This window comes from Phaenicophaeus curvirostris, chromosome 5 (assembly GCF_032191515.1).
Source record: "Phaenicophaeus curvirostris isolate KB17595 chromosome 5, BPBGC_Pcur_1.0, whole genome shotgun sequence".
In the NCBI taxonomy this organism is placed as follows: Eukaryota; Metazoa; Chordata; class Aves; order Cuculiformes; family Cuculidae; genus Phaenicophaeus; species Phaenicophaeus curvirostris.
In genome coordinates, this window is record NC_091396.1 from 59,036,780 (window position 1) to 59,056,129 (window position 19,350).

Consider the following 19,350-nt stretch of genomic DNA (forward strand, 5'->3'; position numbering starts at 1 on the left):
TGAAAGAATAGGAAATGTTCTTTCTGTCTTACTGAATTGAACTGTCTAAACAAAGTCTTAAGTCAAGTGTTTCCATCTCTTCAAAATACACACTGGCCTAGTGCAAACATACTAACAAAATTTTCCTAGATTGTGCCTGGTTTTCACCTTATGACCTGATGTATTGAGAGATGTGGTTCTCCTCCTGTCCCCTTATCTTTATCTGCATCTCTGCTGGCCCTTCTCTGACCCCACTGTGAACCGATGTAAAAATAATAACTTAACAGAAAGCTTCTTATTTCTTTTTTTTTCTGGACTACTGGTTTTGACAGCTTAGGGAGCAGCCTTGCTGTGGGAACAGAGAAGATAAAAAATCAACACAAAGATAATGCTTCTTCCATCAACAGCTACCTATTAGGCTGGCTTAGCTATAATGTGAAACCTCACCCTTCATGTGAACTTGACTTCTATTGGCAAAAAATGCTTTTGTCAGTATAACTTGTACCAATTTTGGGTGCGATCTAAGCAGCACCAGTCATGCGTGACAAAGATCCACTGTGAATGATGAGAGATTCTCCGCTTGCAAAAGCAAATGTTTCACAATATCCCACAGATCAAAACCCCTCCCTCAAAATCATGCCCTTAGGTGACCTTCTTTAGAGCACAGGGGCAGCTTGCAAATCTTGCACTAATTGCTTGCATAGGGACCTGGGTCATGTCACAGGCGACTCGTGACCTGGTAGATAGACTTGTGAAGTCTCAAGCAAAAGTATGTTGAACATTCAGAGTGCTCTACAGGCATCAATGCCCCAAACAGACAGACAAGATGCAGCTGCCTTCGCTGCTGCCAGTCGTGGGCCAGTAACTAGGAAAACTTCTACAGCTCCTGACGGTTAAAGAAGGCGGTAAGCCCAAGTGAGCGGCTGCGGAGATGTTACTGCATAGAAAACACTTTATTTCCCTGTTTGGACTAAAATGTTACCCATGGAAACTGTTTAGCAGAGCTGGGAAGGAGCGGAGCTCATAGTGGATTCCAGTCCACAGCACAGGCTGGAGAGGGATTTACGTGCTGGGATCTGCAGCTCCAAGGGGACAGCGAGCTGTCCCGGGGGACACGGGAGGCCCCATGGGGTGGGAAGGCCAGGGCAGGGACTTTTCCCACTGCTCCAGCCAGGAAGCAGGGTGGCCAGGGACAGTCATCAGCCATTGATATTGGTGAGAAGCAGCTGAGCTGTATTTTGAAGACGCAGGAGTGGCTTTTTCACTTTCTTGTGACGTGCTGGTAGGTCTTGCTCTGCCATGCTACCACCTTTTCGGTTTTTTCTCATGGTTCATAATCCCTTGTGTGCAACATAACGGCATATCACTACCATGGCCTTTTGCTTCTGAGACTTATAAACCAGTATTAGAAAGCTGGAACCAAAGATTAGAAGAGACAAAAATCGAAATAACCACTTTTTATCAAAGGACTAGAGCTATGGTTTCCCAATGTTCATCTCTGTGTTCTAACCATGACATGGGCTGCTGGCTGCTAACAAGAAGTTATTCTGGTGTGTTGTATCCAGTGCTCTACTACCAAATTAGATTGAGCAAGGATTTGTGAGAGCCTGGAGGCTGGCTGGATGAATGGTGCCCAGCAAAAAGTCACAGAAAGCCTTAATATTTATCTCAGCTGAAATTTGTAGGCAGAAGGTTTTCAGCAATGAGAGTAATTATGATTTTAAAATGACCCACAAATAATTATTAAGGATTTGCAAGTCTTTCATTATTTAAGAAAGGACTAATAGATCTTACTTATTTCCAAGAGATTTTCTTTACTATGGATTTTAAAAAATATGTAGAAAGTGTAAACTGCTGCTACTAGTAGTTTTATCCGGCATTCCCTAAAGAGTCTATCTGGTGTTTATGTAAAATTCTCAGAATATCAGAAACATGCATAACATATTCAGTTTTTAAACAAAGCTTTCCTTTCTCCTGATTCTTAATCTCTGCAATTACATAAATTTTATTTTAAAAAAACCAAATAAAAGCAATGTGTTTTTTAATGCATGGCTTCCTTTGATTTCTCAGTCTTTTTTCATGCACTGGCAATCAAAGAACTGATGTTCATTAGCAAACTTTCAATTATTTATTCATAAATAGTATTTCTTGATAATTATTCATGAAGGACAGATCCAAGGTTTTTCCCTCTTATGCTGGCAACTGTTAATCTCAGAGAACTTCTGTTCAAATAACACACACACAAACAACATCTGGGTGAAAAGCACACTGAAGAAAGATGGAAAGTGGCCTATGTGCACATTGCTTGCACTATAAATACTTAGTTTGTCTGGGAACTTGAGCATGGATTTATGGCATATACTTATGGTATTAAGAGATGTGAATTTGCAAGGTAAAAGAATAATGTTTAGTTTCAAATGACAGGTTTAGGCCTTGATACAGCAGTTCCAAGTAAGGTAAAGTCAGAGTCCTAGTATTGTTTTGCCTGCACATCAGGTGCAGGACAATTTTTTTTATTACATTTTATTTTTGATTGAAACCGGAGCTCCATAACTGTCGCTCTGTGGCATTTATCCCATCATGTTAATGGAGAAAAATCAGAAATCCACAGGGACTCCGCACTGCTCTGAAGCTGAACCCGCTACAGAAGGATGGTTAGAAGAACGTCCTGCTATGTGTTAGAAATGTGCACCGTGCACTGAAGCAGCAGTGCTGGATGTGAGAGCCAAAGGCCTCCCCACATGTCTGCAGGTGGAGGTCCACAGTCTGATGTTCCTTGTTGTCGATGTTATGTATGGTGAGCACTGGAGGACTGCAAACCTTTAGGGAAACCACAGCTCTGCAGGGGACAAAGTGCACTTAACTGTGCTTTGGATTTCTGTGGCAGTTGTGGATTGGGACTTCATCATTTAAACTACTGGGGCAAACCCTCAAACACATTAACTCTATCCCCCCTGCCCTCTTCTCACATGCAGGGCAGGGAGTGCAGTGTAGTGTGGTGGTGCTGGGTCAGTCACACGCTGCTGGGCATTTTCCAAGCCTTTGTCATGGAGGAGCCAGGTTGCTCACCTCTCCCCTGGCCACACGGCTGCTGCAGGTGCCTTTCATGGTCTGTGTCTCAGCAGCTCCAGCCAGCTTCTCTGCTGGGTTTGGGAACGCTTCTGACTCTGCCTGGTAGCTCCCAGGGAGAGGACTGAGCTCCCCAGTGACCTCTGCCCATCTCTGCCCTCAGCAATCCCCCAAAAAAGCTCTGGAACACAGCAGTTTACACTTAAAATTGCATTTAAAATTGATTGCTTGACGATTTTGATAGGAATGGTTGGACTCGATGATCCGGTGGGTCTCTTCCAACCTGGTGATTCTGTGATTCTATCATTCTATGATTCTAAGATTTTACGTGGCGCACACTGTGTGCTGGCAGGAAATAGAGCAGACAGACCCAGGGAAGCCCCTTTACTCTCTGCTTCTGTGTTTTTGAAAGCAATGTCTCACATGGACCTCACCACAACCCAGGTGTTTTCTCAGTGAATGTTAGAGGACAAAGTAGATAGTCCTTTGTATCATGGGATGTACATTGAATTAAACTACTGCAAGCTCATACTCCGTATGTCACCTCCAATCTAGCAACTGAGGAAAACCTTAAGGGAAAATAAAATATTCACTTTCAGGAAATGCGTGTCAAGACAGTAGAGAGGTTTTTCTATTTGACTAGCCTAGCTCAAAAATAAACAAGGTTATTTGTGTGGGAATATTTTCATCCATTGTTTGAGGATCAAGTCTGAACAAAACACGTGGAACAGGAAGCCAGCTGTCATTTCAACAGGCTGGATGAGTGGTCTGAACACAAAAACAGAGCCAGACATGCCTGGTGGTGAATGCTAGCTCAGGCACTAGCCTGGTACAACTTTGGTAAAGTCATTCAGCATCTTTGTTGCTGTGTCCAGCTTGCTTAGAACAGGTAATAATTCTCAGCTACCCTAAAGAGTATTGCGAGGTAATTAATTCACTGTGTAAGTCACTTCAAAGATTGAAGTATTATTAGTATTAATAATAATAATTTTATAAATTCATAAATGGGATAAATGGGACTTTCATCCATTACTTAAAACCTCTTTGATCTAAATAATACAGTCACAATTTATTATATTAGCAACTAAAAAAGCAACTTCAGACACAACCTTTGAGGTGAAATGTCCTCTTTTTCTCAACATCCCCAGCCTGTTTTGTGGTTACAATAGTTGAAAATTACTTCAGGATACCTGTCAAACACATTTCATTGCCTGTCCCTTTGAAACCGAGTGCAATGAAGTGAGTGCATACCAGGTAGATAATGTTAATGTTCTCAGACTAGAATTAACACTGAGTCCTTAAAAATTATGTATCAGTCAACCACTAGCATCTTCCAAGATGAGAGCAGTGCAATGTTCCCTGAGAGAAGGCTGACACAGAAGGAAAATAGCATAGGCTTTCAAAGTGGTTACAACACAAATATGCAACGTTGGATGATGTCAAATGTGAGTACTTGCTGGTATTTTTTTTGAGGAAATATAACATTGTTTTTCCCCTCTGTATATTTTCAGATGCTGCCTTCCTCTTGAAAGAAGCAAATGAGTTACATCCCATACTATCATTTGCAGCAGTGAGGAGGTCTGTCATTTAGAGCTTGCTTCAAAAATTCTGTGTGTGTAGCTGTTCGTGGAGGGACCAGAGTGTATAAGAAGTAGAATATGACATATGGGAGGTTTGAAATCTCTTGTCTGTGAGGTGCAGTGGGAAACAACACCAAATGTATGTTGCACTTGACATGTGCAGACAAATAACCCTTTCACCTGTTTGAAAGCCTTCTGTTCTAAAGCCTTCCATTCTAAAGGAAGCCAAGAACTTGGGCCTAAATATCTGAAAGTTGTTATCTATTTTATTCTGAGTTAAATTCCATGCTAACCAGCACATCCACAGCACTGCATGCACCAGGAGTGCTAACATGGCTGGGAATCTGGGCTGCCTTCCTACACCCTTGGTGTCACTGTTTATGTACTCTGTCCTCTCGTCCTCTGTGCTCTCTGGGGCAGAAGCTTCTCTGACTATGTAGAGAGAGATTTACTGGGAGAGTTTGAGCCCCGCTTTGCCCCGGCGTGGTGTGCACTGCTGTTCACGTTGCATGGCATCACTGTCGTCTCCCTTTCCAGGTGGCTGGACCCAGTCCTCCTGGAATGGGGTAATGCTGTAATTTGAATAAATCATTACTACTACCACATTAAACCTTTTAATGCCATTTCCCAGTAATGACATTAGCATCCAGTCATTTCTGCTTGCAATACAGAGCACCAAGTAGTCGCAACTGAGTCTGCTGGGTGTTAATTTGTGCTGTGGGTCTCATCGCTTTAAGACTTCATTTCTAAATACTTTGCAAAGCAGGTTCACATGACACTTAGGTGCTAGAAACATGTTCCAACAAGAGGGATATATGCTAGGAAAGCAGTTACCGAGTAAGGGTGTGTGACCACGCTTGCTACCTTGCAGAGTGGAAGTGGGCATGCCAGGGGAATAGTTTAGCAACTGCTGGGTGAGAGGCTGATGTGCCTTGGGAGAAAGCATTATGGAGCTGCAAACTGCGCCTGTTAGAAAGTTCAGAGATTTTCTGGAGCCTGTAATAGTCTCTGAGAATCGATTGACTGTTTTCTTAGAACATCTAATGACTACTTCACAATTCATGAAGCCTGGTTATAAAGAGGGGCTGATTTATCTGGATTGAAGAAAAGACTGTTGGAGGATTGATGGCCTAAGGGGCTAATTTGTTTTACATCCACAGATAGATGATGTTCCTTTCATTGTGCAAAGAATAATTCATCAATCAAGAAAAGCATCAGTGTAGTATCATACACAGAGGTCATAGATTCAGGTGAGGTGCTCTGGGCTGCAATTTATAAAATGATCTGTTTGCTGTTGGCTGGTAAAGGATGAGAAGGCCACTCCATGGGCCATCGCACCTCAGTGTGGCTCATAGCAGCTACTGATGTAGCAAATACTTGAAGAGACTGAAATAAAGAGGAGTTTGGACCTATTGTAATATAGGGTTATGTTTCCTGTCTCAAAGAGGCACTAGTTAGTAGGTATCAGGTATAAGCGCTGGATAAAACCTGCCAGGAGAGACTTCAGTGTGTTTTGCTGTGCAGTGTTCCCAAAGTGAGTCCTGCCTTTCAGTGGGAAACCTGACTTTCCACTTCTATAATACAGTTTTATTTAGATTCATTACCTCCTCTGAAGGCTTGCTTGTCAGGATTACCTGCATGCAGTGTTAACATCAGAGAAGCTTAAAGAAGAGTTATTTAACATGCAAAAGCAGGAATGCAGGATGTTGATCTACTGAAGTATAAATGCAAGGAAGGAAAATAAAATAAAATAAAATAAAATAAAATAAAATAAAATGCAATTTTAGATCCTATTTAATGTGGAAGATCATCCTTAATTGTTTTAGCATCTCAGCTGACTTGGAAGAGCAGGGAGTGAAGAGCACGGTGTGAAGAGCTTTCTGACATTGCATCTTCTTTCCTTGTTCAAGACCTTCTGTTTCCTCTGCTGTCTACCTGGCCTAATTCCAGACTTGGTATGTGCTATATTTCAAATCAAATGTAGCAAGGACTGTGTTTTTCCTCCTGTGGAGTAAAGTTCTGAAATGGTCTTCCACTAGGAAGTAGTGAGGGTAGGAAAGAAAACTACTTTTCTTTCTGAAGATGGAGCTCCATGAGATTGTGAAAGGGACTTTATAACTACATAATAGAATCATAATGACAAAAAATTACACTCATGATAAGAATCCTTGGGTTTGTAATATGCTGATGTATTTGAGGGAATGTGAAAGAAGATTGCGTATGCATTTATTTTCCTATATCTATCCCACATAAACCCCATGCTCAGGAGTGCTTCTAGTGGCCTTCTTAGAAGAAAATTCCCCTCCCCTTCCTCCAAGATGTAATTTAGTTTCAGAGGTTTCTTTGCTTGCCTATATAGTACTGGCTACGTGCCACAAGTAGAGACAGATTGGAAGCAAGACATGCTGTTATCATTTCATGTGCCTTGTTAGTGTCACTTATAATTTGCTTCCAGTTAATCTGACAGACAGATTATTTGGAGACTGGGCTTGGGGACCTGCCTAGTCCTTTATCAGCCTGACACTCCTATATGAAAGAGAGATCCAATGGTTGTGCAGTCCTTCAGCTGCTTTTCTTGTAGACCCAGTGTGATAAACTTGTAACACAGAAAACAGTGCTGGTTATTCCTGCTCCTTCTTGGGGTGTTTTGGGGTTCCTGCCATTAAGGCTGCCTATGACAGATTCCTAACTCATCTGTTGGGGCTACTTTTGTCCACAGGGAGCCAGGCCTAGTAGTCTGAATAGCTCCTCAGCTGTCTTGAACCTAGACCATGTAGAAATACTGGTGTCCACAATGCCTCAAGAGAACATTTAAGACTGTCCTGGCTTCAGAAGTCATTGCTTTTGTGCATTAAACTTTCTTACGAAAAGGAAGTACTGGAAGGGATACCTATCTGAGAAAGTTGGGATGAATATGGACATATTTTTCTTCTTGTAACTTTGTCTTTTTTTTGATGCTGTGCTGATTCTTTGTAAATCCCAGCCTGAGGCTTTCCTGGCTTCTTCTAGGTTCAGGAAGATCTTGTAACAAACTTCAAAAAAAAAAAGCAACCAGTTTTCCAAAGCAGTGGGCATGAAGCATTCCCCACCGGAGACAGCTTGAGAATATTCACCCCTGAAATAAGTGACTCTAAGAGCAAAAACTCAGCAGTGGTGGATGAGACATGAATGGAATAAGGGCTATTATTTCTGTCCTACATTTTCTTTCCCCTTCAGTTTCTGTCTGTTTCTGCTTCCAATGCTTTCATGTCTTCTGAGGAAAAACTGCTGAATTTTATTAGCAATTAGCCTTGAGAAGCCTAGAGTAATTGTCCCAATTTATTAAAGGTGGGTTGTGAAGGAAGGTTTAGAGCTGGAGGCCATCAGGACAGATAAAAACCCCAACTCCCTGGAGTGTGAAAGGAGTCTGGTAGCTTTTAGGCCAGCAGCACACCCAGGCACCTGGGAGGCAGTTGGGTAGATTACAGGGGAAGCAGAGGAAATAGAAAGCTCTTTGGTTTGGCATTTCCTTAGTGTTTGATCTGAATTGGTTTAAAATACAGGCTTGCTGTGTCAGCTGTTCCTGTTTAGAGGCCGTCCCAAAAGCATTTTGTGTGCCTTTTTGAAGAGGAGTATGTGCTGTCTCTAAATAATCCAGACCCACTGCTCCAGGCCACCCCAAGACAGAGCTTGCGCTTGGAGATATCTAAATGCACCTCCAGGACTTCTGTGCAGGCTGCAAAAAGGGTTCATAAGCTAGACAGGATCAAAGACCTGATGGGCTGTGGGCATGCAGCCTATAAGTTGTGTGGGGCAAGAGAGACTGTCTGAGCCTCAGCCCCATGCCTTGTGGTCCCACCAGCGTTGCCAAGCGCTGCTGGAAGCATCTGAACCCAGTCCTGCTGCAGAGGTGCACTGTAACTTCACCCTCAAAGGAAGTATGGCACAGCAGCACCACATGCTTAGTGGAAAGCTAGACAAGGAAACTTTCCCTTCTGGAGACCCTTATTATGTCAAGGAGCACAAGACCTCTGTTGAGTGACATAAGTCAGTGCCCAGGGTAACAAATATTATGTGAGCCAAGGAGTCTCGGAAAACTAAGGGGCCACAAGGCAGAGAATTGTCCTGATCTCCCTGCAGGTCTACCTGTCAACTAACTACAAAAGTGTTTCTGGTGAGCTCTTGCCAACTGATCTGGCCGCAACAAGTTGCAGCAGAGCTCGGAATAACAGAGTGGAAAGCTCTAGCCCTGGTATTCAGAAGCCTCATGAGTTACACAGAATAGGAATTTCGGTGAGTTCAGCTTGAAAGCCAGCAAGGGAAAGAGCAATGCCAGCCCTGGATCTTACCCCTGCCGCTTTCACTTATTAAATCTTGACAGCAAATAGTTGGTGGTTGCCACTAATCCCTGCATAAATTTCCTCTTATGCGAAGTTTGAGGTACCGTAAGATTAATTTATCTTCCTGAAGGGCAGCAAGTGAAGGGAGTGGAGACAAGAAGAGGTTATGCTCAGGCATTGGAAGTGTAGGACTTAAACCTCTAAGCGGAGAAGATGGTGCATGGCTTTTTCAGAGTGGTGGAAATCAACTTACCTTTAGATGTGATAGAACTTGTGATGAACTGACAGGGGAGAGAAATGCATAATACTAATTAAAATAGAAACAGAAGAAGGCAGGAAAGAATGGGAAGGTGTCTGAAAATGCAGAAATAAACAAGGGAATTATGAGAACAAGAAAAGAGGACTTTTAACAGGAGATGAAGGTGTTGTGGTTTAACCCTGGCTGGCAACTAAGCACCACAAAAAGTGGTTAGTGGAAGGAGAACATAACGACAGAGAAATCATACTCCATGCTAGTGTCAGAGACTCTTTCCTTAGCCATGTATGTTCCTGCACAATATTTCCTTCCCCGGCCGTAGAAAGGACCTGATAGTCCTCATCCAGTGCCCCAGTCCAAGCAATATTCACAGAGCAGTGTTAGGTATTTTTTTCAGTGAGTTGGTGTGAAACTGCTGCTGAGGAGTCACAAACACTCATTTATCTTCCTATAAGCTTCTTACAGCTCTGGGCAATCTTGCTCCTGGCTGGGGTTGGGGAACCTGAGTTTCCTTCTAATCAAGAAGAAAAGATAACTTGTGAAATTCTGGAGTCAAAGGGGAGCTGAAATTGCTGTTCCAACAGGGCTTTCATTTTAGTGTGCTCCATCCCACAAGATGCTGGACCCTAAGAATTAAGAATGTGTTCCCTCTGCATCCTGGCACACTGACATTTCACCAGGTGCTCCTGGGAGCTGCCTTCTCTGCCATATTCCTGCTTCTAGATTTCTGCTGAGTAGAGGCATCTTCTTAACCTCGCCGGCCAGGCAAGGAGGATCATGACAGCATTTCATTAGTTCTGTTGGGTGGCCCTCATGTCTGCACTTACGAGACTCAGCTGGGAGGAACTTACTTTGGAAAGTAACTTGAATCCAAGAACAGGATGCAGCTGAATAAAACTGCCTCTCCTACACCCAGTTAGTTAGCTCTACTGCCTCTTACCCAGTCACATCATCTAGTGAATGGGAATGAGCCAAGCAAGAGGTCTAGTGGCAAAAAAACCCACCAGTATGGGAGTGAGAGCAGAGAGATGGGTCAGGAAGTTGTGTTCTTCAATATTTCCATCACGGCCGGGGTTAGAAGCTAGCAGTGGATTGGGATGTTGGTGTCCAGGCTGAGAAAACACAAAGGCTAGGAAAGAACTGTGTCTTAAAGCCTTCATGTAAGATGCTGTGTGAAGAGAGACCTCACTGGGTTACTCATAGCAGGGTGGAAGTAGCTGACAACAGCGACTTCAGGGTTAGGCTAATGCTGAGCATGTTATAGTATATGGCACTTCCCATACCATACTGCAATTATTTAAATATAATCTTTTCCAGGCTGACTCAGTTTAGTCTTAAATATTATCTGGATCCTCCCAGGCCAATATATGAACTGCCAAAACCTAGAGCTAAGGGGTAGAACTGATTAACACTCATTATTATAAAAGACGGTTAGGAATGTCTTGAACACAAGTTTTTGGATGGAAATGGTCTTTTTTCAAAACAGAGGCTGTGAGGAGGTTACTTTTTATGACTTTTTTTTAACTTGAAAAATGTTTACATTAAAAATTTGAGAAATAATTGATAATGTACTACCCCCAGTTTTACTGTATTTTCTTATAATCCAGCTATGGGTTCACGATGATGTTGAACATTTTGCTTTTCCCTGTAATTCACCACAGCAACATTTTAATGAAATCTTAGGCTATATTAGTAAACTGCTTTCCCTTCCAGATCTGCCAAATGTTCATACAAAATTATTGATTCTTCATGTAAAGGTTTCCTCTGAAAGTCTAAAAAGGGAAGCTTAGGTAGAGAAAACTTTACATGATTTTTAAAATGCAGCATTAAAATCCAGTCTTGATACTGCCCCAGACTGAAATTTGAGAGAGTTTCTCTAGACCTGTTATTTGTGCGTGTTAGCATTAGTCCTTTTGTGCCTCCAACGCTGAGGAAGGAATAGGTGTGTCTGGCTTTCTCCTTTTAAGTTGACAGGGATTGTGCAACCTTTTTGTGGTGCCAGGTTCCTTATGGGCATTTGTCATAATGGGAAAAATGCAGAGTGTTCCCAAAGCTGCATGCATTATTGGTGCAAATGCAGTCAAGCCAGCCCTTACTGATCCTTGAAGCTGGTGTGATCCGTGGGTAATATTAGAGTCACAACTACAGTGGAGGGAGCTGCTAAATGGTGCAGGAAGCATTTCTTCCCTGTGTTTCCCTATTCATCTTGTAGATGGCTGAAGCCACTATTGTCTGGCATCCAAACCCTGTGCTTACTGTACTTCCTGCCCTTGGCTGTACTGTACTCCTCTTTCATGTATGAAGACCATCCTGTTCCCCTCACAGCTCTGAGAAGTCCGTATTACTGTATTACTAGAAGGAAAGATGCCTTTTGCTCACTCTTTCATATTTCTTACAAGTCCTGTCCTGAAGTTTGATGTTTTTCTGACCCTTCCTGTATTTTCCTAGGTGATTAGCAACTGTGTCCTAGACATGGGAGGTGCCTCCTAGTTCAACACATATTTTAGGAAACTTTGCTTCCAGCACATCTCTCAGCTTCCTACCTGACCTATGGGAAGAAAGTGCTGTTACAAAGAAAGGCGGGGATCCCTGGACTTATTTTCTGTTGCAAGCCTCTACACAGGTTTCTCTGCTAAACCAGTGACTAGCTAGTCAAGCTGTACAGTGTTAAAAGGACAAGCTGTATAATGTTAAAAGGTGAAACTGGATTTCACATTTAGGTTGAAGAAGCTGGAGTCATTTCAGACTGCTAGTCTGAAGACAGAATACTATGTGTCACCACAATTCATAAGGAATCAAAAGCATCAGAGTTGTTCTGGGAGTTCTGCTTTGGCAAACAACCATGCCATGCTTGTAGAGTCAAGCTTCTTTCCCCTTGCACAATATGTGAAGTGTCAGCAGGATTAGGGCGGGTGGGAGCCTGGTAGGGAGATATGTGGTCTTCTTGATCAAAAAATCAATAAATGAAAGTCAGAAGATGATAAATAGAGCTATAGAGCTGAAAGATGCTGTGCATCGACGTTTCTGGGGTAGTGTCAGCTGAGGATAACCTAGATGTATGGAACACTTAACGTCATCAGGAGGATAAGAGACATGTGAGGAGTGGGTGAGTTAATACAGAGACAGGCTTTTCTGAGCATCTGGCAGGACCAAACCAGGTCTGTGATCTGTAGGCTAGCAGGGAAAACTTGCTTTCATTTCCATGAGGGTGAGTTGTGCCATCTCCAGGAGAACTGAGTGGCTGCTGAAATGTGTGCATCACCCTTTGCTTTAATGGCTGTTTCCACGATGGACAGTCATTTGGCTTTGTGTGAGAATTCCCAGGCTCAAATGGCTGGCAAGAGCATGTCTCAGGCTTCCACTGGGCAAACTGCTGCTTCTTTAACAAAGGTCCTTTGTCATTCTTGGGCATGTTTTACATTTCATCTTCAAGATACATCACGCATCTCCTTTCTGATTTTCAAATTTGTTGTCTCAGCATTGCCCTGGCTTTGTGCCCTCGGTAGCTCTGCTTATTGCTCTTCCAGTGACGTCAAGAAGAGTTTTTCTATTGACTTCAGTGGGAACTGGGTTAGATCAGCGCTGACCACTTTTGAGAGGCCCATGCAGAGAGCTCAGTCTAGATAGCACAGCAGGGGAGCCTCGCCTGCTCATCACATCCAGCTTTGTTCTCTGTCAGATTTGATTAACTGAGCCATACAATATTTTGCATTTTCTCTTTCTGAGGCAATGCAGAAGTCTTGCTTTCCTTTTGGACAGTGGGTCTCCACATGCTAGTAACGAGGATCTACCAATGACTTTATTGCCCTGGTGAAATGCCAGCTTGGCATAGCCCCTTGAGTCATATTAAATACTCTGTTCAGAGAACTGAAAGGATGACTGCTGCAATTAATTTTGTGCTCTTGTTTGCTGCCTTAGGAGAAAAACATCATTGCGGAAAGATTGGAGCTTCTCTGAGTTAAGAAAGTCACAAAGATAAACAGCGTGACTGTCAGCTTAGAGTATGTCCCTCCCTTGGACATCCAAATTCTTTCCTTTTTTGGTTTCCCCAGTCACTACTTGTAGGGCAGAGTGTACCTAGAATAAAATTTTACCTCTAGGGCCTATACTTCCCTGTAAAATACCATCTCTTTGCTCTTCAGCCCAATCCTTTTCCCCTTGGAGCCCTCTGATGGGGAGTTTCTGTCCTTCTGTGGCTTTTGGACCCCAGGCAGTTCCCACCACTGCCTGAGGTCCCTCTGGGAAATCTGGTCTGTAGATTTCTTCTCATCATTGGCCTCACAGTTTCATCTCTGTAGGCAAGAAATTTTACAGCCTTCTTTTATTTCCATTGCCCTTGGCAACATTTCTAGATGCCAATAAGCTCTTCTGGCCTACAACAGACAGTTACGAAACTCACTATGTAGCAGAGCTTCAACAAGTTAACACAAAACAGGTGGGCCCAAATTGTACTTTCCACTTCATAAACTGGGATGCCTTTCCTTGAAAGTGGGGAACTGTGGATTCAACTCCAGTCCTCCAGTCCCAGCAATGCCATCTTTTCAAGAACAGACTTAGTGGATATCCGATATATCGGGAATTGAGTCAGCTTATGCCAGGGACTGAAAATGTTAAATAGGAGTGAAAAGCTAGGCTTCAGATTTTTTAATCAGCAAGCAGACATGCGGAGGTGAGATGCAATGAGTTCATATTTGGTAGTAATATTTTCTGTGATCATAATGCTGTCACTCAGGATGGGGATCATCTTGTCTACCTGCAGCTGCCCAAGCAACAGCTGCTCAGTCAGTCCATGCCCTTTGTCTGCCTCAACAGCCATTATGGAAAAGACAAGCTTGGCCAGAGTGTGAATTGTTGCCTTGAGATAGATGTGTGTGATAAGAACCCCCCCAGAATGACTCATCCCTTCAGTCTCTTTCCATTGATTATTGAAGGAAACTGAGTGATGATCTCAGGTCATGTCCTTAGTCTCTAGCAGCAAGACTAAGCCAAACTGGTCAGAGTTGAGCACGATGAAATCCATCTGAGCTAAACCTGTTTCTAGACGCATCTCAGAGAGTCATATAATCATAGAATAGTTTGGGTTAGAAGAGACCTTAAAGATCATCCAGTTCCTACCCCTCTACCATAGGCAAGGACACCATCAGTCTGCATGCTTTTAAAAAGACAGTCCTTTCAAACTTCACTGGTGCATGATGGTAAAGTTTGATGCCAAATTGTTGTTGACATTTTAGTGGAGTCATGCCAACCTGCACTCCGGGATGCAGTGAGACTCTATACCTCTTCCCAGCGCAAAGGAGATCTGTGCTTTCAGTTTAGGTCTTCTGCAACTTCTGCAGCTATGTGGCTTGGCTTGTGTTCAGATGGAAGCACTTCCAAGTGATTTGGAAAGAATTCAGCAGGCTTCTTTGCTCTGACGTGTTCAATCCTGTCTTAAGAGAAAGGAAGAATGTGGACTTGCAGAAACCAGGAGACCAGAGTGCTGATGCAAATACATGGTGTTTGCTGTATCTGAGATACACATTTGACACACTGGTGAGTCCTCAGGAAACCAGACCTGTCCAAATACACTGAGGTAACACCTGCATTTGTTTTCTTTCAGGTAAAGTCCATGCTAAGCATCCTTCCATAAACAGCGCAGTTCATCAGTGCTTGCCAGTGCTCAGCACGTTGCTGCCCTTACTGAAGGACAGTGCTCAATACCTCTCCGAGTACGACTCCTGTCACAGCACCCTCCACCTTGTGTGTGTAACAGCCTGCTGGAGTTATCAGAATTGTTCACTACCAAGTTAGGGGCTATTTTTCTGCATAAGTAGATGAGGAAGGGTGTTGGACAGCTAGCTCTTCCTCACTAGGAAAGGAACCACTGGACCAATGCTTTAACATAAATTTGATGGCAATGGTTAGACTCCAGTGGGTCCTTTCCCACCTAGTGATTATATGATTCTATAAATTTGAACAGAAATTAATCAAAACATCTCAAAATCAAAATGGGATATTTATTTTTTTCTCCTGCTATGATTCTTGATTTCTCTGATGAAGAAAGTCTGAGGCTCGGTTCTGTTCAGTGTGGAGAACAGAAGACTGAGAGGGGATCTTAGCAATGCTCATAAAAATCTTAAGGGCAGGTGTCAAGAGGATGTGGCCAGACTAAGTTCAGTGGAGCTCAGTGACAGGGCGAAAGGCAGAGGGCACAGACTGGAACACGGGAAGTTCCACCTAAACATGAGGAAAATCTTCTCTACTGTGAGGGTAATGGAGGACTGGAAAAAGCTGCCCAGGGTGGTTGTGGAATCTCCTTCTCTGGAGATATTCAAAACCCACCTGGATGCACTCCTATGCAACCTGTGAGCGTGCTTTAGCTGGGGGTTTGGACTGGATGATCTCCAGAGGTCCCTTCCAACCCTGACTACTCTGTGATTCATTCCAATTTCTTATTTCTTCTTGACTTTTAGTCTTTAATAGTGTTCTGATCAGACATTACTGATGTACTTTATCCCAAAAAAGTAATTTTGCTTATACATTGTGATTTTAAAACATAATTTTGATCATGACAGAAATAGAACATTTTATTCTGATTCATGATAAAACCAAAATCTTTCAAGCCTGAACACACTATAAAAGAGGAATTCCATTTCCTACCTAGCCATGGTTAACAACCATTTTAAGATAATTACTCACGTGAACAGGACACCTGTAAATCAGTTCTGTTCTGTTTAAGTGTATGCAAGCCTCCCTGTAAGGCTTATCCTCAAAAATTTTCTTTCTATGCCTGAAGATTAGAATTTGGGAATTGCCCTAGTTTGTCTGAGTCATCCAGAATTATGATGATTTAATGAATGCTGCAGAGCTGTACATGCAAAATCTTTGGACATATCTACAACACGTGACCAGCGAGTCTGGAATTTCTTAAGAGCGTGAATTTGCTACAAATGCACATATAATTGTTTTTGTGTGCTTGGGAAGCTGGGTGCATCCTGAGCATCTTGGCTTTATAGCTTATGCACGGAGTCATGTAATTTGTACGCAACAGGGCCAACCTTTCCAGGAAGCACTGAGCTTCACTCAGACGTATGCATTTCATGTTATGTGCATGCACACTCCAGACAGATACATGACGTGGTGTGCAAGGTGCTGAGGGTATAAGCATGGCTGTTCATTTTTCCCTGGGGGACAACAGTTATTTTCTACTACAGGAGGCAAGTTTTTTGCTGGTTTACATAGGAAATATTACAAATCTGTCCCCTCTTTCTCCTGGTTTCTTTTGCTTCATTGTGTGAAACAGGTTAATATAACGTCTTCCAACAGGGTGGGCATCATTTGAGCTCATTTTAGTGAGTTAAAATCTTTTATCAGCATGCCTGAAAAGATGATAGAGGAGGAAGAGGAAGGACAAGAACAAGGAAGCATAAAAGTGGTTTGTCCATCCTGACAAATGACTTCAGTTTGGCACCTCTGAGAAGACCTCAAAACAGTCTAAGTACCCAGACAGCTGTAGAAGGTGACTGTAATCAGAGCAACTAGCAGAAGTGGTAGCTGTGTTGAGTGGTGTGGTTTCATATTACTAAGTAAATCACGTTGAAAGTGCAGCTTAAGAAGTCTAACTTATTTGTCAGAGGTGGGATAGTTCAGCATACAAGGGCCTTGATGTGGTCACTGAGTGGCCTGGACTGTAATTCCTGGTTCTGTCTTCCAAGTATTTTTAATTCATCTTAATGCCTTCATTGCAGAAAGCAAGCAAAGCAACCAGGAGACATGACTTACTATAGTGTAAAAGTTTGAAATTTTGCTTTTTGAAGGGAGTTACTCTTTAATATCTTTAATATATTGTGTTTACTTTTTTTTTATTTCTATCATCTCTAGATATGCTGTTATTTAAAATACCTACTGAGTCTTAATTTCATTTTATCTTTTTAAAGATATACATGCATAAATGTATTTTAGCATCGATTTTACATGATTCGGAAAGCAGATCTTAGATGTTCAAACTCAAAATATGTGGTTCAGATGTCAGGATCTTGAAAGAAAATGAATTCATGATAAGAAATTATATAATTTTACCTATGAGACTCTCTGTACAGGCTAATGGTTAGTGACAGAAGTAAAATTTAGGATGAGATCCTGACTTTGTCATAGTCCATAAGAATCAATGAAAAAATGCATGGTTAAACAGTAGAAGAAAACCAGAGAGGTGACATTTTTCATCATTGTTAAGAGGACAAATTTGACAGATTAGTGCTGGTTCAGAAATTCTTCATTGTAATATTAACTATGCTGGATAAAAAGAATACCATTATTCCTCACAATGTGTGGTTCGGTTTTTAAAAGGATGAAATTTTGCAGCACAATTATGATGAGAAATGTATTTCTTCTGTATTGGAGTAACCAATAGTCCAGGGACTAGGCTGCTTACATGGGGTGGCTCTCCACTGCCTTAGTGAGACAGACACTTGAAATGCAGACTCCCAGCTATTATTTAGTCTCTTCTCTTAGACTGGCACATGTTACATTAATACCTAAGTCGCATTGTGGCCTGAGCTTGTTTTCCATGTGTCAGGGGAGTCCTTTTACCATTAGATGAGGCTGTTGTGAACTGCAGTTTGCCTCTCAAGCTTTTCATTAGACATCAGTTGTACTACAGAGCAAAAATGTTCAAAAATAACCTCTTAGAAATTTTGTGGGATGCAAAACACATATTATCTCCCAAGTGAGGAGAGATATAAAAAATGTATGTAGAACTGTGCGTGAGGCTGGTATATCTTCCTTATATATGTGATGTGAAATGGTAAGTACACTCTTTGTTCAAAATTAACATGTCTAGGTTATACATTCATTTGGGACAGGCAGTTTAGTGTTCATATGGGCTGAAAAATGGTGACGAGACAATGAGATGGTGCTTTAGCTGCGGGTTTCCTGAAAGCTTGGGCCAAAGAATATACAACTGTCTTTCCTGGCTGCATTGGCAACTCCTGGATGGTGCATACCCGTCTGAACACGCATGAGGCACTTGTAGTTCCATTGCCCTGCAGCAGCATGGTTTCCCTACTGAAAGATGCAGGAAGATGTTGGCTAATACCTAGAGCTGAGGGAGGCTACAGCACAGCTTCCTTCTTATGGTCTTGGGAGAAACCTTTCAGTTACTGCATTAGGAGTCTGTATTCCAAAGGATGGGTCCAGTTTTGTCTCTCTAGCTGTGACACTGATCTGTGGGTTGACATTCTGGTATGCTAGTCCTTGCAAAAGCACCTTCCTTTGTCACATGCAAGCAAACAAACATTGTGCGAAGCCTTAGAAAGAGTACGAGGGAGAATTGTGTTTCACCACATCATTCCTGCAGGGTAGTGTAGTCTGTGGTGTGTGCTAATAGCTGGGATTTGTGAGCAGAGCTGCACACTTGGCCTGTGGTGGTCCCAGGATGACAGGATAGGATTGAAGGGTGGAGCATGAGCTCACGTAGGCAGTAGAGCTCCTGGATGCAATGAGCTTTTTGTGTGCTGCCGCTTACCTCCAAGGTCTGTGTCACTGTAGAGAGGAGGAAGCCCTGAGCTGCTACTGGTGTTGCTCTAAAGCAGTTGATGAGCTACTCAGATGGAGAGATGATGTTCAAGGTGCTGTGTTTGCCCCTCTCCAGATTCAAGGCAGGTTCCTCGCAGTCTCCATAAGTGGGGTAGCCCCACAAGGGTACTTTCTCACCATAAAACAGTGACTGCTTTTGGCATGCCATTTTCCTTGGATGAAATGGAGCTCTAGACCAGGCATGGTCTCAGTCACTTCTGTCTGCACCTAGAACATGCTCTCTGGCTCACTCTGCAGGAATTACCTGCATAAAATCTGATGTACCTAGCAAGTCCTGGTTTTAAAACACTGTGATCATCAGCCAAGCCCTCAGCCATGGCTTTGGGACTACGTTTTTTGTGGTAATCTAACAACAACCTTGAACTTTCCAGAAAGGATTGAGAAATACTTTGAAGTTCAGATCCTTTAGTCAGCACAGTCTTTTCCAGGCTGCCTCCTCAGCACTAAGTTCTGCTTCTTCTAAGGTAATGCATGTCTAAAACAGTCAACCCATGCTTGTTTAAGCATGTAAGCAAGACCTGGCAGCCTCTCACACATGACAGTGAGTCATCCTTCCAGTAGGAGAGAGTGAGTC

At 42.6% G+C, this 19,350-nt stretch overlaps 1 protein-coding gene across 1 annotated transcript; it reads left to right on the top strand.

Moving 5' to 3' along the window:
- The first annotated feature begins 13,992 nt into the window (after nt 1–13,992).
- On the top strand, nt 13,993–17,912 carry PPP1R36 (protein phosphatase 1 regulatory subunit 36). Its single transcript, XM_069857029.1, is given in 6 exon segments — nt 13,993–14,046; nt 14,520–14,739; nt 14,803–14,922; nt 14,925–14,988; nt 16,509–16,600; nt 16,603–17,912. Coding segments are annotated over 6 exon segments (672 nt in total). The 3' UTR covers nt 16,725–17,912.
- The last annotated feature ends 1,438 nt before the right edge of the window (nt 17,913–19,350 follow it).